Source organism: Ranitomeya imitator, chromosome 5, assembly GCF_032444005.1.
Source record: "Ranitomeya imitator isolate aRanImi1 chromosome 5, aRanImi1.pri, whole genome shotgun sequence".
In the NCBI taxonomy this organism is placed as follows: domain Eukaryota; kingdom Metazoa; phylum Chordata; class Amphibia; order Anura; family Dendrobatidae; genus Ranitomeya; species Ranitomeya imitator.
In genome coordinates this window covers 252,068,460-252,096,283 of record NC_091286.1, presented here as the reverse complement: position 1 = coordinate 252,096,283, position 27,824 = coordinate 252,068,460, and the positions used below count along the sequence as shown (strand labels likewise).

The following is a 27,824-nucleotide window of genomic DNA, read 5'->3' as shown; positions in this document are numbered from 1 at the left end:
CTTCCTACATGCCACACATACAGCATATCATCTGTGCAGCAATCACCAGCCTCAGCGGTCACGTGCACATAAGCTTCCTACACGCCACACATACAGCATATCATCTGTGCAGCAATCACCAGCCTCAGCGGTCACGTGCACATAAGCTTCCTACACGCCACACATACAGCATATCATCTGTGCAGCAATCACCAGCCTCAGCGGTCACGTGCACATAAGCTTCCTACACGCCACACATACAGCATATCATCTCTACAGCAATCACCAGCCTCAGCGGTCAAGTACCACAGAAGCTAGCAATGTGTGCATAAGGCACATCACGAAAGTAATTTTTTTGGGTGGGGTGTATCCTACACTCCAGTCCCTTCCTGGAGTAAAATTTCTGAACAACTTTACAATTTGGTGCATTTTGGGTAGTTTTTGAAGGATTTGTGGCCTTCGGTGCTCAAGATTCAAAAACTAATTTAAGGAAAAAAAAAAAAGAAAAAACATTCTGGACTTTGCACCAAATTCATGAACGACGTGCACCATTTTGAAGAACGTGATACAAAAAAACATCAGCGAATCCCCCAAGACATAAAAATGAAAAAAGACTTCAATAAATCGCAACTGATGAATCAGGCCTGTAAGTGATGTGTAGTGTGCCTGTGTTTTATAACCTTTGATGGACTTTATAATGACATCTGGCTGCACCATTACTGAAGACACAAAAGAGAATAGTAAAACCAAAAACACTCAGTTTGAAAAAATGTTGCAGTAATCCGCAAGTGCTAGTAAAAGATGTAAAAAACAGGGTATTTGGTTGATACGTTTTTTGCAAAAAATGTATACTAAGCTGCTCTACCAATCTTCACGGTATACCCTTATCAGAGCAGTCCTAACTAATGTATGCAATCCCTATCTGACGTATTTAAAAACCTGATTTTCTGTATATAACCTGTGTGAACAGGGTTCAGAGAGGAAAAATCCATGTGTGCATACAGGGTAGAACAGCTTTTGTGCAGATAGCCCAAGAGGAGTGGTGGAACTCCCCAGTCTTGTAGACACAAGAGAACAATTATGGAAACAGGAACACATGGGCTACTTGCACAGTGAACAAGTCTGTATGATCATGTTCACACACCACCAAGAAACCTGAAGACACAAAAGAGACTTGTTCACTGTGCAAGTAGCCCATGTGTTCCTGCACCATTACTGAGCCTCACACACACGTGAAAAACATAAAAAATGCCATAAACCTCTTGTGTAAAGTTGATGACCCACATTACAGATGTCTAGTTAACTTAAAGCTATTTTAATGCATATATTTTTCTAGAAAGTATAGCTACGCGAAATGTCAAGGACTATTAGCCCTTTACTTGAAAATTATCACTCCCTACAAATAATACATCCCTTTAGATTAAGGCCCCATGCTCTTAGCACGGATTAAGCACACAAAGCCGTTACTTCGCCGGAGAATTCTTTCACAGCCAATACCAAACCATTATTTGTTTCTAAAATTTCACATTCACCCAGAAACAAGCAGAATAAATCTGTTTTGCAGGATCATTAAAAGAAGAACAATCCCTTTACAAAGCCTGTTTAATCCGAGAATGGAAAGATAATCGTGGTATTAGAAATAATGGGTTTTATTCCCAATAGTGTTATCATGATCAGATTAGCATGGCTTTACCTGGTATTCATTTGGCCAAAAGGTGCTAACCGCCAACTCAGCCCTCAGCCAGTCCTTTCCCGTTGCGCCAGTTACATTCCAGATAGGGTTAGCAAGAGGTCCTTTGTTGACCCGCACAAAAATGTTCAACGTCCCGGGATTATCTCGTTTTTGAGTGAACAGAAGGTAGTTAAAATCAATGCAGTGAGTGTCGTTTTCCTTCATGTTAGGAAGCTGAAGACGAGCCTTCTCTCCAGGGTCATGCTTGGAGGAGTCCACAATCATGTAGGATCCTTAAAAGAAAGGGAAACAAATATCAAGGTCAAGAACTTCACTTTTTCTGGCGCAGGGAACTTTCATTCTGTCTTGAGGACACATCTATCACACAAAATGATGTCGAACATGTCTAAAGTGTATTGTAAGCAGCAGAATTTTTATGAAAATCTGTACATTCGCTAAAAGATTTTACAGCTATATAGAGAGTAGAGTTCTGGTAACACAGCCAGAATCTGACAAAGCGAGTTGGAAACCCACCGGAATTGTATGACCTCTGTAAAAGAATAAACTAGAAAAACACAGAAAACATTTGCTGAACGCTTCCTTTTGTACTGAACTTAAACACACGAGTCAGAAAAAGTACGGTAGATGGAAATATCGAAAGATAATGATGGATGGTTGCACGGGAGAAGGAAGGAGTCCTTGAACGTTTCATCTTCTACATAGAACTTTACATGCATTATTTCATATTTACAACGCCATAAACGCACTTTACATTCACGGCGCCCCCAAAAAAACTCTTTATGTCTTTTTAATATCAAATACGTGAATTTGGAAATTGAAGAATAATCCTGACCAGTCCTAAATAAATGTTAAGTATAAATGTAAAAAATGTATTACTTTCCATAAGCTTAAAAGTTTTCCGGGACTATATTATTAAATCTTATTGTTAGGATAGGCCACCAAATCGAGTTGATAAAAAAAGTCAGAGAATCTTGGTAAAGCGACCACTTCGGTAATCCATGGCCGACAGACCAGAAGAAACAAAGTCAAGCTCACAAGGAATGCCTGAATCCAGTACTTTCCGGAGCATGTAAAGTGCTACAGCCAAAAACACCCAACACTATAAGCAAGGAAGAAAGATCCAGGGCAAAACGCATACAAAATCACCTTTATTGGTTAAAATTCAAAACATTCACATTGGCTTAGAACAATAAAAAAAAGAAAGAAAAAGAATTGATGCATTTCTGATGGATCAAGCACCTTTAGTCATGGTCATGAAATGCGTCAATGTTTTTTATTGCTCTAAGCCATTGTGGATGTTTCGAACTTTAACATGAACCAATAAAGAAGATTTTTATGTCCATAGATCGCTCTGCCTTGCTGACAGACCAGAGCCCTGGTAATCTTCTCTGTCCTGGTGGCATCTCTCGTTCACTTCTTTTTACACTATGGAAAAAGTCACATGACATCACACCGAACCTTCAACTATAGCAGGTGCCGGTGGTGTCGACGGGTAGAAAGGGTCTCACAGGCCCCTGGTCTTGTAGACATGTACTACAAAGCTGCTGGACCAGCGTCATGCAGATCTATTTGCTCAACTCTCCCTTCAATATTTGATCGGTATGGTTCCCACTTTTGGCCCTTTTTTTAGCTGCTGGTTAAAGGGGGACTTGATGCTACTGTAAGCCATACCTCTTCTCTATTGCCCATCAGACACAGTTCTATACTCTGGTTGTGCCTATGACTGGTACTCAAGCTTATTCTTATGCAAGTGAAACCCTCTGAAGCAAAACTACAGAATATGCAGTACGGTTCAACACAGGCTACATTCCAGGTGATGAAATAACGGTATGTTCCCCTTTAGTAAGCTACACTTATTGACTATATTGACAGCGGTATGAAAAGACCCTTACATCCCAAGAAATGTCTCTCTATTAGGCAGCACTGAATGAGCAAACCACCACTTGCTTTGGCTAGCATAGGGTGGTCGATAGCGGTGATTCATAGTGCCATGGACTACTTCCTCAGATCCAATACTAGGTTGTAGCACCATCAGTTTTGTCCTGGCTATGCCTTTAAGGCAGCATTATTCTATGAATTGTTAAAATTCATATTCAAAATGTCAGGTTTAACTAAGAAAGACATTCGGAAACTTATGATAAAACTGAGAATTTGTAAAATGAGAACTCCGCACTGTGTACTTACAATTGCTCATTTCACCCTTCTACTCAGCTAATTCTTCTCTTTTTCTCATTGGGTATATGACATGACATGATTGGAAACAAATTAGATGAACACTTCTAAGCTCTATGTAGAAACAGGTGGTCTCTTTTTCCTGCATGAGCAGTCACTGCAAAAGACCCTGGCAGGTGAGGAGCTAAGCAGCTGGGTCAGGAATAAAAGAGGGGGATGACTCATACAGGGAAAAGAGACTTTTTGTTTCTGCGTACAGCAGTGAAAAGAGAAGACAGTCCTCAATAGTTATGAGCTCTGTATAATTCCACCCTCAGCATAGGCAGAAAGCTGCCAATCAGTGGTGTGGGCGGGGCTATACAGAGCTCAGCATTCAGAGAACTGCTGGAACTGCAGCAGATAGAGCAGCGACTTTATAAAAACTGCAGCAATCAGCCCACTATGAGATAGATCTTTGGAATCAGGGTCTTTGCCCCTAAATCATGCTGCTCTCAAATGGGGCAGCAAAAATCTGCGGACAGATTTGCTTCAAGCGACAATACCACAACGTGTTTACAGGCAGTAAAACAGCATCAGGTTACAAAACTAAACAGAGAAAAGATAGTTCTCTTTTCCCCTTGTGACCCAACAATACTTTGCCCTCGAAGAACCCAATTCTTGTTTTCCTTTTTACAGACAAGTGTTTGTGAATGTGGTGAATCAGCCAGACAGTTCTGCTGCTGGATAACCTAGGGCTTCAGGCGAAATAGGGGAGGACAATTGTCTTTGTCAAGGTTTCTGAATGCAATTTCTGTCATTCTGGCTTGAATAGGTGTTCTAGGACAAGATAAAAAAACCGATACAAAGGAAACAAACCCTGGCCAAACAGACACTGTACTCAGTGCAAACATTAGCACTTCTTAATAGCAACTACATTTTACCTTTTCCTTACCAGAAATCATGTATAAACTACGATACTAAAGAAACCCCGTGACCAATCTAATTTTTATAAAATCCAAGGAAGCTCCAAATTCATGGATGTCCTCCAGAGATGAGCCAGGTGACAGAGTTGGTCATGAGACAATAAGAGAGCTTAATTTTATATTAGCAGCAGAATGAATAATAATAATAACAATAGATTATGGTGGATAGGTAACAAATTAAATTCATTTCTATGGGAGTCTTCTATTTTGATCATTATTCCCCCCCTTTCGGTGTTCATACTTTCCTTAGGAAAACCAAATACCTGACTTGACTGATGTAAAAGACCACTGACTGGCCAGCATCGGCAGTGGCATTTTACCAGAACAGCGCAGCGTGCTGCTCAATTATTTTGGCCGGCACTTCTTAGGTGGAATCTGCCAGAGGCTTTGCTGCAGATGTGCAAACAGGATGAAAGAAAAATAAATAGATTTGTATTATTTATCGTCAATGAAGTCAATAGAGAGTGCATAAAAAATGTAGAATAATTGGCTTCATCAACACAAGTCAAACTGAATTTCTGTAAAAAAAAAAAGGGGGGGTAGGGGGGTATCACAGACGGATGTACCAGATTTTAACCACTGGGATCCACTAGGCACTATTGGCGTTAATTAGAGCCATCAATTCCATTGTTCTGCTCCTATGCTGCATAAAAGAAATGGAGACACAAAAGAGAATAGTAAAACCAAAAACACTCAGTTTGAAAAAATGTTGCAGTAATCCGCAAGTGCTAGTAAAAGATGTAAAAAACAGGGTATTTGGTTGATACGTTTTTTGCAAAAAATGTATACTAAGCTGCTCTACCAATCTTCACGGTATACCCTTATCAGAGCAGTCCTAACTAATGTATGCAATCCCTATCTGACGTATTTAAAAACCTGATCATCTGTATATAACCTGTGTGAACAGGGTTCAGAGAGGAAAAATCCATGTGTGCATACAGGGTCCATGTGTGCACAAAAGCTGTTCTACCCTGTATGCACACATGGATTTTTTCCTCTCTGAACCCTGTTCACACAGGTTATATACAGATGATCAGGTTTTTAAATACATCAGATAGGGATTGCATACATTAGTTAGGACTGCTCTGATAAGGGTATACCGTGAAGATTGGTAGAGCAGCTTAGTATACATTTTTTGCAAAAAACGTATCAACCAAATACCCTGTTTTTTACATCTTTTACTAGCACTTGCGGATTACTGCAACATTTTTTCAAACTGAGTGTTTTTGGTTTTACTATTCTCTTTTGTGTCTTCAGGTTTCTTGGTGGTGTGTGAACATGATCATACAGACTTGTTCACTGTGCAAGTAGCCCATGTGTTCCTGTTTCCATAATTGTTCTCTTGTGTCTACAAGACTGGGGAGTTCCACCACTCCTCTTGGGCTATCTGCACAAAAGCTGTTCTACCCTGTATGCACACATGGATTTTTTCCTCTCTGAACCCTGTTCACACAGGTTATATACAGATGATCAGGTTTTTAAATACATCAGATAGGGATTGCATACATTAGTTAGGACTGCTCTGATAAGGGTATACCGTGAAGATTGGTAGAGCAGCTTAGTATACATTTTTTGCAAAAAACGTATCAACCAAATACCCTGTTTTTTACATCTTTTACTAGCACTTGCGGATTACTGCAACATTTTTTCAAACTGAGTGTTTTTGGTTTTACTATTCTCTTTTGTGTCTTCAGGTTTCTTGGTGGTGTGTGAACATGATCATACAGACTTGTTCACTGTGCAAGTAGCCCATGTGTTCCTGTTTCCATAATTGTTCTCTTGTGTCTACAAGACTGGGGAGTTCCACCACTCCTCTTGGGCTATCTGCACAAAAGCTGTTCTACCCTGTATGCACACATGGATTTTTTCCTCTCTGAACCCTGTTCACACAGGTTATATACAGATGATCAGGTTTTTAAATACATCAGATAGGGATTGCATACATTAGTTAGGACTGCTCTGATAAGGGTATACCGTGAAGATTGGTAGAGCAGCTTAGTATACATTTTTTGCAAAAAACGTATCAACCAAATACCCTGTTTTTTACATCTTTTACTAGCACTTGCGGATTACTGCAACATTTTTTCAAACTGAGTGTTTTTGGTTTTACTATTCTCTTTTGTGTCTTCAGGTTTCTTGGTGGTGTGTGAACATGATCATACAGACTTGTTCACTGTGCAAGTAGCCCATGTGTTCCTGTTTCCATAATTGTTCTCTTGTGTCTACAAGACTGGGGAGTTCCACCACTCCTCTTGGGCTATCTGCACAAAAGCTGTTCTACCCTGTATGCACACATGGATTTTTTCCTCTCTGAACCCTGTTCACACAGGTTATATACAGATGATCAGGTTTTTAAATACATCAGATAGGGATTGCATACATTAGTTAGGACTGCTCTGATAAGGGTATACCGTGAAGATTGGTAGAGCAGCTTAGTATACATTTTTTGCAAAAAACGTATCAACCAAATACCCTGTTTTTTACATCTTTTACTAGCACTTGCGGATTACTGCAACATTTTTTCAAACTGAGTGTTTTTGGTTTTACTATTCTCTTTTGTGTCTTCAGGTTTCTTGGTGGTGTGTGAACATGATCATACAGACTTGTTCACTGTGCAAGTAGCCCATGTGTTCCTGTTTCCATAATTGTTCTCTTGTGTCTACAAGACTGGGGAGTTCCACCACTCCTCTTGGGCTATCTGCACAAAAGCTGTTCTACCCTGTATGCACACATGGATTTTTTCCTCTCTGAACCCTGTTCACACAGGTTATATACAGATGATCAGGTTTTTAAATACATCAGATAGGGATTGCATACATTAGTTAGGACTGCTCTGATAAGGGTATACCGTGAAGATTGGTAGAGCAGCTTAGTATACATTTTTTGCAAAAAACGTATCAACCAAATACCCTGTTTTTTACATCTTTTACTAGCACTTGCGGATTACTGCAACATTTTTTCAAACTGAGTGTTTTTGGTTTTACTATTCTCTTTTGTGTCTTCAGGTTTCTTGGTGGTGTGTGAACATGATCATACAGACTTGTTCACTGTGCAAGTAGCCCATGTGTTCCTGTTTCCATAATTGTTCTCTTGTGTCTACAAGACTGGGGAGTTCCACCACTCCTCTTGGGCTATCTGCACAAAAGCTGTTCTACCCTGTATGCACACATGGATTTTTTCCTCTCTGAACCCTGTTCACACAGGTTATATACAGATGATCAGGTTTTTAAATACATCAGATAGGGATTGCATACATTAGTTAGGACTGCTCTGATAAGGGTATACCGTGAAGATTGGTAGAGCAGCTTAGTATACATTTTTTGCAAAAAACGTATCAACCAAATACCCTGTTTTTTACATCTTTTACTAGCACTTGCGGATTACTGCAACATTTTTTCAAACTGAGTGTTTTTGGTTTTACTATTCTCTTTTGTGTCTTCAGGTTTCTTGGTGGTGTGTGAACATGATCATACAGACTTGTTCACTGTGCAAGTAGCCCATGTGTTCCTGTTTCCATAAAAGAAATGGAGTACAAAGTGAGGATAGGAGCATATAATACGCATTCAATCAGTCAGAAGGACTTTTCACAGAGCTGTTTATTTTGGGATAAATAGAAAGTATTCATAAAAGGAAATACCTCTTTGGTTAGAATTCAGATAGGAACAATTTTGTATGGTATACATGTATATCAATACATGGAAGGCACATAATAAAAAGAAAGAACTTGCATAAAGTGAGAACTGTTGGTTGTGTTGTCTCCACCGCCCCAACGCAAGTCAGGAGGCGTGTGTGACGATAACATCGAAACGTGCGTTGTGCCTACCGTGTATCTATTTTGGGAAAATGTATCCTGGAAAGATAGAATTATCAGGTTAGGCTATGGTACCTAAACTAATGCTTGGAATTTGTTTAAGTGCTCCCAACATTTGAATAAGTGTTTAATGTCTCTGCATTAAAGGGCAGCAGCCTCTGTTTTAGTTATCCAATTAAATTTAATTTGTTTTTTTGTTTTCATATAGCACTAATAAAAGTATTTTCTGACCTAAATATACTCTATTGTCGCTTGAGTTATATTTGTAATATATCTTATTAGAGAAATTCCTTCTTTCCACTCCTGGACTGATAATGTATTCTCAATTCATAGGTAAAATCTGCCTTCAGTGAACACAGGCCTTCGTCTTCCTATTACTGAGATAGAAGAAGACAGTTAGTGCTCCTAAAGTTCTATAGAGAGATTGAAGAGGGGGGAGATAAGAAAAAAAAAAAAAAAGACCTATTCTGCTGTAAAGGCACCTGGAACCACAACCGCACTCTCTCAATGTGAAAATCTGCAAAGAGTTTACAAGTTCAGTGAAGGAGGAGAAGCAGGTTATTCAAAGTTACTTTTTTTCATGTGTGATATCAATTTATGAAAGTAAAATATCGCATATACTTGTGTATAAGTCGACCGACCGAGTATAAGCGGAGGCTCCTAATTTTGCCTCGAAAAACTGGGAAAACTTATCGACTCGAGTATAAGCCGGGTTTGCATTGTCTCCTCATCCCCATCCTTGCCTGCGTGGCTCCTCATCCCCATCCTTGCCTGCGTGGCTCCTCATCCCCATCCTTGCCTGCGTGGCTCCTCATCCCCATCCTTGCCTGCGTGGCTCCTCATCCTCATCCCCATCCTTGCTTGCGTGGCTCCTCATCCCCACCCTTGCCTGCGTGGCTCCTCATCCCCACCCTTGCCTGCGTGGCTCCTCATCCCCACCCTTGCCTGCGTGGCTCCTCATCCCCACCCTTGCCTGCGTGGCTCCTCATCCCCACCCTTGCCTGCATGGCTCCTCATCCCCACCCTTGCCTGCATGGCTCCTCATCCCCACCCTTGCCTGCGTGGCTCCTTATCCCCATCCTTGTCTGCATGGCTCCTCATTCCCATCTTTGTATGTATGGCCCGCAGAGAAAACAACATCTTCCTTAACTTCCCTGCGCGCCCTCGCAGCATCTCGTTCCTTTGCCAGCTGCTCTTCTGGCCAAGCAATCATGTATCCCCACTCATTAATGTAATGAATATTCACCTCTCTCCACGCCTATGGGAGTGGTGAATATTTATCAGCTTAATGAGCGGGGATCAGTGAGAGCCCGGCAGCTGCTGGAAGACGGTGGCTGCAGCTGTAACAGGGCGCACGCTATAAGAGAAATTAATATTCATTGCCAGTGCAGTGAATATTCATTTCTCTTCAGCAGTGGGCACAAGCTTTAGCCGCAGTCGCCGGCTTCTTCCTCCTGTGACCCGCTGCTCCCCCTCCCCCGCCATAAACTGGGATAATGATTCGTGTATAAGCCAAAAAGGACATTTTCAGCACAAAAAAAATGTGCTGAAAAACGCAGTTTATACACAAGTATATATGGTAAAGGACGGCTACTCTTTAAAGGAGCACTCCTCCTCCTTTCACAATTTTTGTCCTCTTAATATATTGCAGTAATCATATTACATAGCACTGTGCACTTACAATTGCTCATTTTGCCTTTCTACCAAAACAATTCTTCTGTTTTTCATTAGTTCTATGACATCACATTATTAAAAAGACTAGCTTTAGCCATCTAGGCTCTACGTAGAAATAGGAGGTCAATTTTCCCTGTATGAGTTATGAGTCAAAAAAAGGCACTGCAAAAGTCCCTAGCAGGGAAAGAGCGGAGAAGCTGGGTCAAGAAGTTAAAGAGGGGAATGATAAAGGCAAGCACAAGAGACTTCCTGTTTCTATATAGAGCATATAAAGGAGAAGAATTAGCTCAGTAGAAAGTCAAAATGAGCAACTGTAAGTACACAGTGCTATAGGATAACATGACTGGAATCTATTAAAGAAGATAAAAGCTTTGGGACGAGAAGTGCTTCTTTAAGCCAGACTTAGTCCATGTTGCATTGTCAATGCTCTCGGGCTATGTTGTATTTGGTTATGCCCTGTGTAAAAAGTCCATCTGACTAAGGTATAGTGAGGTATAGAAGCGATTTTAAAACGGGGCCATCATGAGGGTTTTTTTCATTGTAGTCATTTGGAAACCGTATTGATTTTTTTATTATTATTAATATTATTAATATTATTATCATCATTATTCTTATTATATAGTATTGGTATATTTAACCATCTCTACAAGTCAAATTTAATGCATAGTTCAAAAAAATGTGAAGACATAGGTGCATGACAACTCAAGGAAACAAATATTTTAGTGGGTCACCAATAACCTCAACCATTGAGTCACTAATTGCAGCTTCCAAGGTGTGTTGGCTTTCCGGCTCTGGTAGAGGTTGTGAAATAAAAAGCGCTCCTCATATATTAAACACATCTAGGCTATCTGTAGCTGCATTTGACAGTCCACAGAGATTTCTGAAATGAACCCAAGATATTTTATGATATCAATAACACTCTTCGTCTTCTGGACAAAATGGCCTTAGGCAAGAATGGCTTCAGGCAAATTCCAATCTGCTCTCTCCTGTTCAAGCCGAGCAAATGCAACATCTGCTCGCTAAATGGAGCAATTGTGTGTCAAGCAGCTCAGGGACTGGCTGAGCGTCTCTACCTCGGTCTGCTGTGAATCTGGCGGGTAGTTATAGGTTTTCATGGAAGTGTACAAACACGCAGGGAACGCCACAGTCTCTGGTATCTCATTAACAGGTGAAATGATATTAAATTATTAGGTTACATTATAATGTTATGAACACTTTGTGACAACAGGCATAGATAAAGGCATATTGTAACAGAAAAAAAAAAATGAAATCTAAAACAAACACATTACAACTAGCCACAAATATGACAAAAAAATAGATGTCTCGCCACGAGATTAAAGGCACGAACTGAAGTATGTGGCTCAACGTATCAACGCACATGACATGGCATAAGGATGTAACAGGAGCCAGTGTACTTAGAAAAGTAATGTGCCATCTCTTTACAGTACAGGACGGAACGCACAAGATACAGAATTTTACCGTGCACTGGAACTGCTGATAAAACGCAGACAACACGACACCTAGATTGTCCGAGCAAACTTCTGTCTGTTTCCTAAATAAAAATGGGATCTAAGGGGTAATATTTCTCCTTGAGAATGACGAGCCAGGCCTGGCATGTCAGAGTGAGGAGACTTACATGCCATCCATGCTCCTCTGGGAAATTAAATATGCCAATTGCCTCTTCAGAGAGGAAGAGGACTTGAACGCTACTGCCACCTATTGGAAGTAGCAACCGTAAAAGTCAATATCGACCCTTTAAAGAAAGGGTGGGGAACCTTAGGCCCTAGGGTCATTTACGGACCCCGATGACCTTTTATCAGGCCCCCGGGCAGATTCTCAGGGACCGCATTCTTGGGCAGGGAGCTGTGTTTTTTATTGCCACCAGCTCTTTAATTTCTTCTTGCTCTGCTAGCACACACATACACAGCACTCACTACTGAACACTGAAGGGCATGCAATGAAAGATTACACCCTGACACCAGTGCCAGAGTCAGGATGTACTTTGTGGGCGGAGTTTGTACGGCCCCCGAAGGATGGTATAAATATCCAAATGACCCTTGGTAAAAAAAAAAAAAAAAAAAAGATTTACCACCCCTGCTTTAAAGGGAACCTGACACTGTCTGTAGGTTACTGTGAAAAATCCTGCTGACAGATTCCCTTTAACAAGCCTTTGTTACGACTTTGGATAGAAGCCTAACAAGAATCGAGAGATCAAGTCCTCTTCCTTTCTGTAGAGGCAATTTGCATATTTCAACTTCCAAAAGGAGCATGCATGGCGCATATACCGTATTTTGAAGATTATAAAACGCGCCAGATTACAAGACACACCTCAAAATAGGAAAACATTTTTTATTTATTTTTTAATAAAATGGTGGAGAGTCTAATAATCCACTTTTACGGTAGATTATCTAAGAGGCAGCAGTGGTGGAGCGGGGTCCCAGGTGACAGGGTCACAGCTGTAGGAAGCTAGCGGTGGCGGCCGGGTGATGCTGTGGGCCCCAGGATCGTAGGAGGTGGTGTTTGGCGGTGCGGTGGCTCCACTGAAATTTTGTGAAAGCCTGGAGCCCCCGCACTTTCCATGTTTTCCAATGCGGTGAACTCCGGGAAAGTGGCCACCAGAGGAGTCGCATGCGCAACTGAGATCTCTGGAGACAAGATCTTTGTGCCAAGTTCTCTCAATGCACATGAGACGCCTCTAGCAGCCATGGAAAGTGTGCGGATCCCAGTCTTAAACCTCTTACCTAGCCAAATTAAATCTCATCATTTGCACTGACGATGAGCAACACCCCGCAACACCTTTCTGTAAATTGAGATTCTGGTTTGGCTTCTATCCTAAATCATGTGACAAGTATTGATAAAGGCTTGATATGGATTTATGGAAGCTACTTCCAATAGGTGGCACTAGAGTTCAAGTCCTTTTTCTCTGAAGAGTCAATTTGCATATGCATTTTACTTACAAAAGCATTGAACATTAGAAAAACTAAGAAGAAAAACATTTTGGGGAGTTTCCAGCTACTTATTATCTTAGAACCATAAAACAAAAAAAAATCCTTAAAATGACATGCAACCTTGGTGCTATAAATGGCACAAACTGTTATGCATTACTGACATGCCTCACCACAAATCAAGCGTTAAAGCTAGGCTCTCCAGTTACATCTTTGGAGTAGATGAGAGTAGGGAGAAAACTCGCAGATTGCTACACAAAAGACTATTGGGTTTGAATAATAGGAAGATGTCATGGCCGAAACTGTTAATTTGTCCAACTCAATAAAAAATCTCGACTTTTCTCCCGTGGGGCAAAGGTGTAAGGCAGCACGTTACTTTCGGGGTTCGGGACAAATAGCTATATAAGGTGTATGAGCACCTTTAGGTTGGATGTCCAAATTTGATTTTTCTCCTGTATTCTACAAGGGGAGAGGGGGAAAGCAAATTTTTGGAGGAGAACAAAAGCATTTGGCATTTTATAATTCAGCTGCCTGATCTTAAACTCTCTACACAACAGCAAGCGCCAGCCCATCACTCGGCTAGCAGTTGCCTTTCGCAAATTCCTCCACACACAGGAGCTCTAAGGCTATGAGCACACGATGCGTTTTGTGGCTTTTTTTTTATTTTTTATTTCTACGCCCAAGTCACCCAATTCTACGGTTAAGGGGTTGCAGTGCACACCAAATCTTACAGATGGTACCTTTCAGAGGTCTATTGCATAAATAGCCATCTATGAAGATTAAGCAAGTCAAAACTATGTCTCCAGCTCTAAATATATCTTTACAGCTTTAGTAACAGCTGGTGACACATTATTACAATTAATGAAAGCTACAAGTAGTACAAATTTACATGAGACATCATAAATTCAAAAGTACTTTTGTGCACAAAAAAAAAACAAAACACATTTTCCTTGACACTAGAATTACTTGGATTATGATTCTAACTATGATAAAATAGATACATAAAATTCTAATTATTTCATTCTACTTAACTGTGCCCTTCATAGTGGCACTGCAAATTCATAGAGAAGCTATCATGATTAAGAATGCCTATTTTCTTGGCTACGGTCCTTGTCTTATTACTTTTTCAAAAGAGTAACAGCTGTAGGCTGATTAGTCTTAAATGATTACAATAATCGTACAGTAGCCTGTGGCTCCTTCTTGTGATTACCAAATTGGAAAAAAAGTGTCTAACACGGGTTAAGTCACAATCACAACCTACAGTGGCATGTAAATGTTTGGACACCCCTGGTCAAAATTGCTGTTATCGTTAACATTTAAGTTGAAGAATAAATGATCTCTAATAGGACCTAAGTTAAAGATTACACATTTCCTTTGTATTTTAGGTAAAAAATTGTGTGTGTGTGTGTGTGTGTGTGTGTGTGTGTGTGTGTGTGTGTGTGTGTGTGTGTGTGTGTGTTATATATATATATATATATATATATATATATATATATATATATATATATATATATATATATATATATATATATATATATATATATATATATATATATATATATATATATATATATATATATAGTCATCCTTCACATTTTAAAAAAATTACATTTATTTAAAAAAAAAAAAAAATCGCTTCACTGCTTTTTGTGTGAAATTTAGAATAGTGGAGACCCCCAAAGAAGGAGAATTCTATAAAAAGATAGCACAGCATTTTTTTAAATTGCCCTTTCCTCAGTTCGAAATGTGATTAAGAAATGATAGCTAACAGAAACAGTGAAGGTTAAGATAACGTCTGGAAGACCAAGAAAATTTCCAGTGAGAGCTGCTTGTAGGATTGCAAGGGAGGCAAATCAGAATCCCTGCTTGACTGTAAAAGACCTTCAGAAAGATTTAGCAGACTCTGGACTCTTGGTAAATTGTTCAATTGTTCAGAGACACCTCCACAAATAGGGCCTTCAAGAGTAATCAGAAGAAAACCTCTCCTGCGTCCTTCCCATAAAATTCAGCGTCAGAAGAATGCAAAAGAACATCTAAACAAGCCTGATCTATTTTGGAAACAAGTCAATTGGACCAATAATGTAAAAATATAACTCTTTGGATACAATGATCAAAAGGTATGTGTGGAAAAAAGGACACAATTTAAGGAAAAGAACATCTCATCAACCATTAAGCACGGAGATGGATCAATCAAGCTTTGGGGTTGTGTTGCAGTCAATAGTACAGGAAACATTTCACGGGTAGAGAAAAGGATAAATTCAACTAAATTTCAACAAATTCTTGATGCACACCTCAGGGCTGTGACGTCCATTTTGGTGGAGTCGGTATAAAATGGACAGACTCCGACTCCTAAAATACATAATAAATTGAGTACAGTAGTTCAATGCAGAATGTGCTGTTTAAATTTTTTCATAATTTGGGAAAGTTATGAAATATCCTATAGATGTCTGTTCTGATCCTGATCTAAGCTTCTAGTTAAAGGGAAGGTGCCACCAGTTTTTTTGTAGTTTGTTTTTTTGTGAAATTAAGCTTAAAATAGTAAATAAAATGTATTAATGCAATGTTTGCACTGTTTGCAAACATTTCTATATGAAAAATATATATTTTCTTACAAATATATATATTGACCACTAGGGGGAGCATTTTCCGTTTTAGACCTCAAGCAGCTATAGTAAGACTTAACAGCTTTACTGTTAGCTGGAAAATTGGGGCAGTAACTGCTGACATCACCATTTCCCTCCCCTTTTGGGTGGTCTAATATCCCTGGGGCAGAATGAAGAGCAGCATCACAGGGCAGAGCCATTTTGTGTGTGATTGCCCTGTGATCTGCCATCACCAGCAGTTACTGCATCAGAAACACAGCTACAGAGTTTACAAAAAAGCAGAACACAGTGGGCTCAGCAGCATGGTGGACTGGAGGAAAAGTGAAGACATGTGGTGTTTATGTATGGAGCAGCATTGTCTGAGCAGAGCTGTCTGTGACTCATCCCTCAGTAAGATAAGAAGGAGGAGATCCAGGTCAGCAGAGAATGGCCAGGCATTGTGGAGGGAGGGGAGAGATACATTATATGGCAGAGAGAGAGAGGCAGGCTGTGAATGCAGCTTACCTGAGATCACAGGCTCTGTGTGTGAGGAGGCTGAGACAGAGCAGGAGAAGCACACAGGGAGGGCAGCGTGTGAGGAGCAGAGGATGTCTGCCCAGGACGTGCAGTGCAGTGCCTGGAGTACAGAGGAGCATGGAGATAAATCACCCGCACTCCCCATCCTCCGGTTCCAGTGAGTGCTTCTCTCCTGCGATAGAAAGTAAGTGGAGCTCAGCAGATAGCACTGGGCTATAATAAAATGGCGGCAAGTCACACCTACAGCAGTGAATTGTGCAGCCCACAGAGGCGTGCCCAGCTCACTGCTAAAGCAGCTACAATGTTAGAGATAGGAGACCGGCGCTGACCCTATGTCCATGGGGTGCCGTAAAATGACACTGATAGTGTCGTGAACTGCTGTGAAACTAAGATGTCAGCCCCCAGTGCCCTCTTTAAACTCATATTACACACGTAATCTGTTTCACATGCATTTAAAACTTGGTTATAGCGGCATGTTATGCTACATTACAGTGATTTATTTATGATCTACAAACGCGGTACCTTCCCTTTAAGGCTACTTTCACACTTGCGTCGTGTGACGTCCATCACAATGTGTCGTTTTGGGGAAAAAAACGGATCCTGCAAATGTGCCCGCAGGATGTGTTTTTTGCCCATACACTTGTATTGCTGACGGATGGCGACGTATGGCCATACGTCGCGTCCGTCGTGCACTGGATGCGTCATTTTTTGGCGGACTGTCGGCACGAAAAAACTTTCAAGGGAATGTTTTTTCGTACGTCGGGTCTGCCAATTCCTACCGCGCATGCAAGGCCGGAACTCCGCCCCCTCCTTCCCGGACTTTAGAATGGGCAGCGGATGCGTTGAAAAACTGCATCCGCTGCCCATGTCGTGCCAAATTTTCACAATGTGCGTCGGTACGTCGCGCCGACGCTTAGCGACGGACCCGTACCGACGCAAGTGTGAAAGAAGCCTAAGATTAATCGGTGCTGCACTTTATGTACATGCTCAGCATGGCAGTGCTGTGGAGTCAGAGTCCAAAGTCGTGAGTTAGGGAAATTGAGGAGTTGGAGGCAAAATATAATACCATCAGTAAAAAAGCAAGTAAGTGTATCTAGGTACTAATCATGCAGGGTGCCCAAACTTTTGCATCAGCCCATTTTCCTTTTTGTAATTTTTAAAATGCAAAAGTTGATTTTTGTTTTCATAAAATACAAAGTAAATGTGTCATCTTTAACTTTAGGCCTTTTAAAAATCATTTCATCTTCAACTTGCTTAACTGTTCACAACAACAGTAATTTTGACCAGGGGTGCCCAAACTTCTACATGCCACTGTATATTAAAAGTAATGTAGTAAAATTCAGAGTGCACACAGTTTTCTTTGCGGTGCTAGCAAAATGGGAATGGATTCTCCAGGTGCAAGACAAGTATTCGCTGCACACTCGCTAATTGAGAAGGTGAAATAATTTTATTAAAGTGCTAAAAGCATTTGCAAATATACATATGTGGTCCTGAAATACAACAGAAAGTGACGTTTCAATTCAGGAGAATCTTTCTCAAACAGTTGCCTTATGCAGCCACAGGAAGGAGGACATCTCATGTTATGCTGCAATAAAAATTAGAAATAGAAATCTTGCAATTTTCACACTTGTTAATAGGGCTTTTTTAGACCATAGTTTTAGATTGTTTAAGGAAACAACATATGTACATAGCAATAAGGGTCAGTACCTGATTCTACCTTTTATATCGAAGTATTTAATAAGCCTGTGTAAAGGTCATTGTGAAGGGGAGGAGGAGAAGGGTCGGCTGTGTAATTGCCTATTGTATCAGCTGTGTAGAGAGGCGCTACACACAGTCATGTCAAAGATTCAACATAGGCATTCTCAGACGACGCTAAGGTACCGTCACACTCAGTGACGCTGCAGCGATATAAACAACGAGCCGATCGCTGCAGCGTCGCCGTTTAGGTCGCTGTAGAGACGTCAAACACAGTAACTCCAGAACGATGCAGGAGCGATCCAGTGACGTAACGGCGACTCACTTATCGTTCTCGCTGGTTGTTAGCCCCATGTAAAACATTGCAGGCATCATTGCTTTTGCTGTCAAACATGACGATACACGCCGACCTGACGACCAAATAAAGTTCCGGACTTCTAGCTCCGACCAGCGATATAACAACGGGATCCTGATCGCTGCTGCGTGTCAAACACAACGAGATCGCTATCCAGGACGCTGCAACGTCACGGATTGTTGTCGTTCTCGTTGTAAAGTTGCTGAGTGTGACGGTACCTTTAGGCTAATATGTGCAGAGGCGTTAAGTCTGCTACGACAAATTCTGCTGATAAACTAGAGAATTTTGTGAAACAATATTAATGATATGAGAAAAGATCGCTGTAAAGAGCAGTATGGCAAATGAACATCTCCCTTCATGAGTGACAATGTCACCTACAGACAAAAAAGACTCACGTGGGAAATGGATTCTACAGTAAACTGGTTGCATGCCCTGACAATACAAGACACTTCCCATGGGAAATTAAGAAGCTAACAGAGGATTTGATGTGTGATATAGAAGAAGACTTGTGCAATAAAAATAACCCCATAAGAGGGCACATCCAGTAACTCAAAGACAAAACAAGGAACTCTTAATCAAAGACTGCAAAAACTAATAAAATAACTAAGCATCAAAGCAAACACTAAAGAGATGATTTGCCATTTTTTGTGACGCTTTGGCCTACAATTTCATTAAATTGCGTTTAGTCTCCAAAAAAACTTCTGGTTAACACTATTCCCCTTTCAAAATAGACTCAAAAGACTGGAGGAACATGCAGGCAAACATTCTTAAGTTTCCAACCCCATCACGACATACGTTGTGTCCTTGTGACTGATGGGACTCGCACGCCGAGCCCACAACTTCCCCGAGACATAACAGTTGATTCAATCAGTTATCATGTGTCCTTAACAGCCACGGGTGGAGCAATCTCGGACAGCGAGATTTAACATACGCCGGAAGGCAGCGAGTCATTCCACGTGCCCGTAGCATGATCGCAGAGCGCCGATGGTTTGTCATGACAGCTGGGGCCTGCTGATGATCTCAGTGCCTGTCTCTAAGATTCTCCTGTGAATGCCGGCCCAGGCTTTGCATTCATTGGAGATTGTGATTTCTGCTATACTTAGCAGGGGCCTAGTAAATAGAGTGGAAAGTATAAAAAAAAAAAAAAAAAAAAAAACGAAAGTTCAAATCACCTTCCCTCCTTTTGCCCCACTGAAAATAAAATTTTAAAAAATACCATATATACTCGAGTATAAGCCGAGATTTTCAGCCCAAATTTTTGGGCTGAAAGTGCCCCTCTCGGCTTATACTCGAGTCACGGTCGGCGGCAGGGTTGGCGGGTGAGAGGGCGCTGAGGCATACTTACCTGCTTCCGGGGCTCCTGGCGCTGTCCCTGCAGTCCCACGGTCTCCGGGTGCTGCAGCTCTTCCCCTGTTCAGCGGTCACGTGGGACCGCTCATTAGAGAAATGAATATGGACTCCACTCCCATAGGGGTGGAGCCGCATATTCATTTCTCTAATGAGCGGTAACGGTGACCGCTGATAGAGGAAGAGGCTACGGCACCGAAGACCAGCTGTCCAGGGGAAGGAGCGAGACGCCGGGAGCAGGTAAGTATTACATATTCACCTGTCCGCGTTCCACACGCCGGGCACCGCTCCATCTTCCCAGCGTCTCTCCGCACTGACTGTGCAGGTCAGAGGGCGCGATGACGCATATAGTGTGCGCACCGCCCTCTGCCTGAACAGTCAGTGCGGAGACACGCCGGGACGGGACGCTGAGGGGCTGCAAGCAAGAGAGGTGAATATGGCATTTTTTTTTTTTTTATTGCAGCAGCAATGGCACAGCTTTCTATGGTACATCTATGGGGCAATAATGAACGGTGCAGAGCACTATATGGCACAGCTATGGGGCAATAATGAACGGTGCAGAGCACTATATCGCACAGCTATGGGGCAATAATGAACGGTGCAGAGCACTATATGGCACAGCTATGGGGCAATAATGAACGGTGCAGAGCACTATATGGCAGAGCTATGGGGCAATAATGAACGGTGCAGAGCACTATATGGCACAGCTATGGGGCAATAATGAACGGTGCAGAGCACTATATGGCACAGCTATGGGGCAATAATGAACGGTATGGAGCATCTATTTTTATTTTTGAAATTCACCGGTAGCTGCTGCATTTCCTACCCTAGGCTTATACTCGAGTCAATAAGTTTTCCCAGTTTTTTGTTAATTATTTAATTTTTGTTAATATAATTTGTTAAATTAGGGGGGTCGGCTTATACTCGAGTATATACGGTACACATTTGGTGTTGGTGAGCTCAGAAAAGTCCAATCTATCAAAATATAATGTAAATGAATCTGATTGGTAAACTCGTAACAAAAAATTAAAGAAAAAAAAAAAAACACCAGAATTACGCTTCTTACCACCACAAAATTAGTATAAAGTGCACTATGAGGCAATCAAAACATTGCATCTAACTGAAAATGGCATCAATAAAAACGTCAGCTCAGGCTGCAAAAAAGAAAAAAAAAAAAGCCCTCACCCAGCCACATGTCACGAAAAATGAAAACATTACGGGTCTCAGAAAGTGGCAATAAAAGAATAAATATTTCTTCACCACTTTCTAAGATTAAAAAAAACAACAACAACAAAAAACTAAATGTTTGCTATCTGCATACTAGTACTGAACTGGAGAATCACATTGCCAGGTCAGTTTTACTGAACAGTGAACATAGTAAATAGAAAACATAAAAAGTAATTGTGGAATTACAATATTGCAATTTTTATTTAAAAAAATTCTTCTGACTTGGTACGAAAAAAAAAAACAAGCCATCATATGGCTATAATGACAAACAATAAAAAAAAAAAAGTTATGGCTCTTTCAAGAAGTGGAGGAATAACAGAAAAAAAAACGGAAAATCGCCCAGGGGTGAAGGGGTTTAAGGAAATGTGACAGTAATCTTAATCTTTAAGTTGTGCACATGTGAACGCAGGTCATAGAAAAGTTGACTAAGATGATACCTTGTTATCTGCAATCTGAAGTCTTATTCCAGAGGAATCCATATTTTTCTTAATATGTAGTTGAGCTGTTAAGATCTATGGGGCGAACATGGATCTCATGGAGAGTCTAGCTCCGGAGCTTATTATAAATAAAAAGGGGAGTTACCAGTGAGTTCTGCTCTCCTGATCTCACTGCAGAGATGTGTGTGACTAGAACTAACAGTGCAGGGCTGAGTTTTGTCTCATTACAAATATTTGCACCTACAGTTGTAGTCTCATAGTGCTCTGCTCTATCAGCTCTGCTGCAGAGCTGTGCCTGATCACAATTAACAGCACAGCAGAGTTTAAGCTTGTCTTATTACAAATGCATTTGAAGTTGTCCTATCACAGTGCTGTCAGCTCAACTGTACGTTCCTCCCCTTCAGGTCACACTGGCTGAGTGCAATGGAAGCTAAAGCATTATGCGAGAACAACTTTATTTTACAATGTGTTTGTAATGAGGCAGAGTTCAGCTCTGCTGTGCAATGATCATATGCAGCTCTCCAGTTTCACACTGGGTACACCACCCTTTGATTTAAAATAAGTTCTGAAGACAGATTCCCATGCAGATCAGTGGGTCCACATATTAATAAAAACATGTATTTCTCTGGACTAAAACATCAGATCGCAGATATCAAGGTGTCATCTTATTCAGCTTCCCAGGACCTGCATGCCCAAATAGACAGCTTAGAAGGGTTTAAAAAAACTCTACAAGAAGTAAAACAAGCAGACAAAAAGTAGTCAAACAAAAAACAACACATTCGTGACATTCAAGAATCGCAACGTTACTAGCCAACTGGGAACAGGAAACAGAACAGTAGCTCATAAAAAGATGGATTTAAGAAATTAATTGGAGCACTAGAATATTTTATTTACAGGGAACATGAAGGTTTCTCCGCACTGTTTCACATTTTGTGGATGCCCTTGAAATACTATTAAAAATGCAGATGATCAATTGTTGAAAGCTCCCCATTCCACAACTGTCTAAAGAGCAATAACTCAGCTAAAGTCTTGCTTCAAAAGTAATTTCTCCTTATCAAAGAAATGCATACTTCTCCTTGGAAATAACAAGTGGTTAGTCAGTCTAAACAGATTAGGGCTTCTCCGACAACCGTACCATAGAATGTCATTAGCACACCTTATGCTTCTTGTTTTTAATCTCCTGCTAACATTTAACTCTGTTTTTATAGCCCTAGATAAAATGCAATTAGGCTTCCATTTGCTGCAGAACTGGTGCTAATTTATGCGGGTCCAAAAAAAAAATATTAGAACAGCGTTCACCTCTCTGCTCGGCAGGGAAAAATTCTGAACACGAGAGATATAAGCATTTGCATCAGATAGGAATAATAAAATTATGGAATTAAGGCATGCCAAGGTGTAGGATAAAGGAAAAAGTATCAGCAATCCAAAAGAAAATTCTAGATTTGCTCCCAATGTTGATCATATTCCAGACGAACAGAAACTATGTAGGAGTAACATGTTCGAAATTCAGTACAAAGCATATGCCTGGTAATTGGGCGAATCGTTGGGTTATCAGGTGCCAGCAAATCTACGAGCTATGAGCAACAATTTTACCCACAATTTTCTGGCGAAGAAAATCTAGACTGGCTTGGGCATAAATGTGTAACCAGTGGGGTATAACTGCTTGAGACCTCAGTGAAGCGAAGAACAGGTGTGCCAGAGGTACTGCCAAAAAACTGATCTGTCAGAAAATGCTCGGGCATTCAGTGGCATCAGAATATACAGAGGGCAGGATTTTAGCGTGGAAAAACAGCAGGTATAATAGGTATTAAATTACGAGACATGTTTTTTTAAGTGGTTTCTAGTTTTAAAGGCAGTCTGTCACCTCTAAAATGCATTTTATGTTGTGCAAGCGTGTGTCAAACTCTTGGCCATGCCAAAGCCTCCTCATGTGCATATATGGTAAATTAAGGTATTTTCACAGGCATTATACCAGTAACATGTACAGTGCTACTATAGTTATGGGGGGGCCGAGTCCCCTACAATACTGCATAGCTCATTTAGAAGGCGACTGCCTCCCTGTAAGACCATGTACACCTCAATGGAAATCCATGCAGTTATAAAATTGTGTGAAGCACCTGGGGGTTCAAGGTACTCACCACACATCTAGATACATTTCTTGGGGGGGCTAGTTTCCAAAATGAGGTCACTTGTGGGGGAGTTACCACTGTTTAGGCACGTCAGGGGCTCTGCTGACGCTACATGGTGTCCGCTAATGATTCTAGAAAATTTTACATTTAAAAAGTCCAATTCCCTTCCGAGCCCTGCCGTGCATTCAAACAATAGTTTTCCCCCACATATTGGGTATTGACGTATTCCAGGAGAACCTGCACAACTAATTTCTGGGGTCCATTTTCTCCTGTTACACTTGTGAAAATAACATTTGGGTCTAAATTAAAATTTGTGTGAAAAAAAGTTAAAATGTTCATTTTTTTTCTTCCACATTACATTAATTCCTGTGAAGCACTTGAAGAGTTAATAAACTTCTTGAATCTGGTTACGACCCTCTAGAGGGGTGCAGTTTTTGGAATGGTGTCAATTTGTGGTATTGTGTGTCATAGGCAAAATGGTTTTGTAAATTTTGTTTAAAGAATAAGAGATCAAGTTTTTTTTTTTGTTAAATTTTTAACTCTTCTAATTTCCTAACAAATAAAAAAAAAGAAAGTTTAAAAAATTGAGCTGATGTATAGTAGACAGGTTTGGGAGGTAAAGGGGTTAATAAATGGCCGCCCAGCATAAATTGCCCAGAATGAAAAGCAAAGCTGAAAGATTTCTACGACAGCTTGCTTACGCCGGCTCTTTTTTATTGTTCTTCACAATTCAAATACTCTAGCAGTTTTTACTTCTTAGATTTTAATTTCTTTACCCATGTGTCAGCTCAACAACATCATTACTACAGTCTATCCAAATCCCTTTTCAATTTTTATTTTTGCTGGTTTCACGAGATTCATTTCTTGCTGGCCTTTACTTCCCCTTATTTCCAACCTCCGAGCTTCGTTTCAATGCAGTTATTAAAAAGGTTTCTTCAAGTCATTTATTATGGATTAGGAGTGGAGCAAAAAATACAGCCATGGACTCTGTGGGCTGCACTCAGCAGATTTGTCCCTGCGGCTTAACACTCCTCATTTTACAATGTCATATTGAAGAAATTTTATGGCTTTTTTTTTCTTAATCGTTCTTAGACAAAATGCCTAAAAGCACCTAAACAAGTAGGAAAGCATCCTTTTAATAAACGTTGATATTATCTGGTAAATGCAGCAAGGTGCAGAAACCTTACTGGAGACATAACATGGAATAGTATTCATTTAGGTTCGCTAATCTCTAGACTTCAACAATAAACTGAGAAACCATTTCTCAGCAAAATGCTCTTTTTCTCTTTGCATTGCCATTTAGAATATAATAAAAAATTTTGCACGCTGTCCAAGTTATTTTCTCCCTATAACTTAAGATGGCCATAGATATTTATCTACCTATTATGATCACTTATATAGCGCCATCACATTCCACAGCGCTTTACAGATATCATGACTTTCCACGCTGGGGCTCACAATCTAAATTCCCCATCAGTATATGTCTTTGGTGCGTGGGAGGACAAAGGAGTACCCGGAGGATGCCCACACAAACATGGGGAGAACATACAAACTCCTTCTAGATGTTGTCCTTGGTGAGATTTTAACTCAGGACCCTAGCAATGCAAAGCAACAGTGCTAACCACTGAGACATTGTACAGCCCATGTTAGGCTACGTTCACATTTGCGTTGTTGGGCACAACGTCGTCGACGCATACCGACGCATGCGTCATGCGCCCCTATCTTTAACATGGGGGGCACATGGACATGCGCCGGTATGCGTTTTATTGAGTTTTACGACGCATGCATAAATTTGACGCACCAGACAGGGTGCGGAAGACGCTACTTGTAGCTTTTTCCCTGCGCCAAAATTCAAGAACATTACTTGTAGAAGATAAGGACTTGGCATGTCCAATTTAGGATTGCCAATCGGTGACACAAACCGTTGACAGAGCAGTCAGTCTGGCAGGGGTTGTCTTGTAGAGAGGAGTGTTTGGCAGGGCAAATGCTCCACTGTATGGAGAAGTCAGGAAAGATAGTTGACCACCAAAAAATTGGCCGAACCATTGTTGGGACAACAACTACCTGTTGTGAGAGAGGCCCCTAACACTGTGGTCCTCCTGGACCTTAAATCTGTAATCTAATTAAACACGCTGTTCATGAAAATTCATTAGTGCTGCTGACCGGAGGCATGCCAACCGTGTGCGCTCATATACACGGTGACTGACTGATCCTGTAGAGAATCTCCAGTGCCTGGCATGGCTTTAGGCTAATATTACAGCTAATTAAAGTTATTCTAAGTAGGTAGCAATCTGGAGTTCCAACAATCTTCTTAAGCACTACAGGTGGTAAAAGAATTTTACCCAAAGACATGGTTATATAGTAGTAATGCACATTTGGAAATGGTTGCTTCTAGCTTTCATACCAGGCGAGATGCCACACAGAATGACAGGGCCTGCCAAAATTCAAAGCAGAAAAGTCCGAGGCCAAAACTTACATAACCCTCAGACATGCCGTCACTTCAAGATAACTGCTGAAAATAGAGGCATTGTCTTAAGTCGCTGGGAGCTTTACGTTTTATCTTTAACATTCGGTACATGATGTCCTAGAAAATAAACTACGATAGTCACACACTAAAACTGCAGGTGTACCCATAACAGAGATACGAACAGTTATGGAGGCAAACGCTATTTTTCCAGCCATTTAGTGATGTGGTTTTATTTGACCTTCTGTGCTGTAACACTGCATCAACACCCTAGGTGTGAACACCTCTACAGTTTACAGTCAAAGTGGGACAATTCTTGCATTTTACCCCAAGTCAACAGGTATCCGTTCTGCAAGAGCTTCATGATAGCGCTGCACTTCACCCATCACATTTGGCATTCTATCCCCTGCTTCCCCCCCCCAGAGAAATTGCATGCCTCCTCTAGTCCTGAGTTATTAGCCATACTCCATTTGCTTATATTTGAAGTATGGATTCGGGCAGTGGAGGGGGTGACATCTTTGGAGCTTTCTCGCTCCAGACCTAGAACCTACACTCACTGGATTAAAGGTGACTGTTATAATTGGAGTTATACAGACCAAAGGCTGGCGGTAATGGATCGCTGCCTTAATCCACCTGCTGTGAACTGGTAATTAAAGAAGGTTATCTGATGGAAAGCAGACATTGTGTGTCCATACAGCGCAATTAACAAGCAGCTGACAATTGTTATAAAAAGTCAAACTTTGATGTTTGATAACCAGCCTATAGTGGAATAAAGATGGGGAGTGTCAAAAGTAAAAACATTACTTGTTAAATCCCTTACTGCAGAAGGAGTGGTGCTGGCTTTTGAGCTTAAATGCCATACTTAAAGGCAATTCTTATGATGCCTCATATACAGGTATAGCAAGTCATTGCTCATGTACAGTCAACAACAGTGGTGGAAGTCAACTGGAGCATCTGTACAGGAGCGGTATGGATTTATCAGAAGATTCCGGTAATTAGCCTACTGCTAGGTTTTGGGTTGTTTTTTTTTACTGCTATACATCCAATAAAGCCTGTTGCCAGCATAGCAGGGTTCCTTAATTCCTGTCCCAGCACAAGTGCTAAATCCTGACTTTGCCTTTTGATCTCTGCCTGTCCTGACCTCCACTGCCATCTCTCCATCATGTTGCATGAAAAAGGTCAGCCTTGGCCTGAGATTTGAACACTTGCTTCAGTTTATTGATTACACTACCGCTATTAACCGATCAGCACATGATCATAGAGACTATACACTACTTTGGGGACAAAGCTCTAGGATTCTTTACATTAAGGTCATAAGCAAAGTTTTAAAGTTAAAGTAACTAAAGACTGACTTATAATTTAACTCTTAAGTAAAATATAATAGTGGTGCAATGGGTTCATGCTCCTATACAGACGTCTCAACAGGACAATAACACAAACTCAAGTTGAACTGCCACCAATGCCAAAAATTACATACATCAGAGCAAAGAGATTATAGAAAGAAAACCTGCAATAATATAAAGAAAGCAGTCCATACAGAATACTTTACAAGAAAAGCAAATATTAGGTGATCTTAAAGGGAACCTGTCATGTTGAAAAAAGTATCTAATCAGCAGATGTGATGTTCTAGAGCAGGAGGAGCTGGTCAGGCAAATATACATTACGGTATATATTTTTAGGGGAAAGTTTTCAGTAAAAATATTTTTTTATTTACTTAAATCCTTGGGGTTTGTATGCATATGTATAAGAGTTCAGCAGGTGGTCCTGTTCAGTGATTGACAGTCTTCCTTGTATGACTGCATGCAGAGATGGCGG

At 40.8% G+C, this 27,824-nt stretch overlaps 1 protein-coding gene across 9 annotated transcripts in view; it reads right to left on the bottom strand.

Moving 5' to 3' along the window:
• The window catches only part of PTPRK (protein tyrosine phosphatase receptor type K), a 413,915-nt gene that overhangs the window by 290,952 nt on the left and 95,139 nt on the right, over positions 1-27,824 (bottom strand). For all 9 annotated transcript variants that reach the window (XM_069726055.1, XM_069726057.1, XM_069726060.1 and 6 more), the window contains exon 3: positions 1,673-1,944. In XM_069726055.1, coding sequence (XP_069582156.1) covers positions 1,673-1,944 — 272 coding nt within the window. The remainder of the gene's footprint in view (positions 1-1,672; positions 1,945-27,824) is intronic.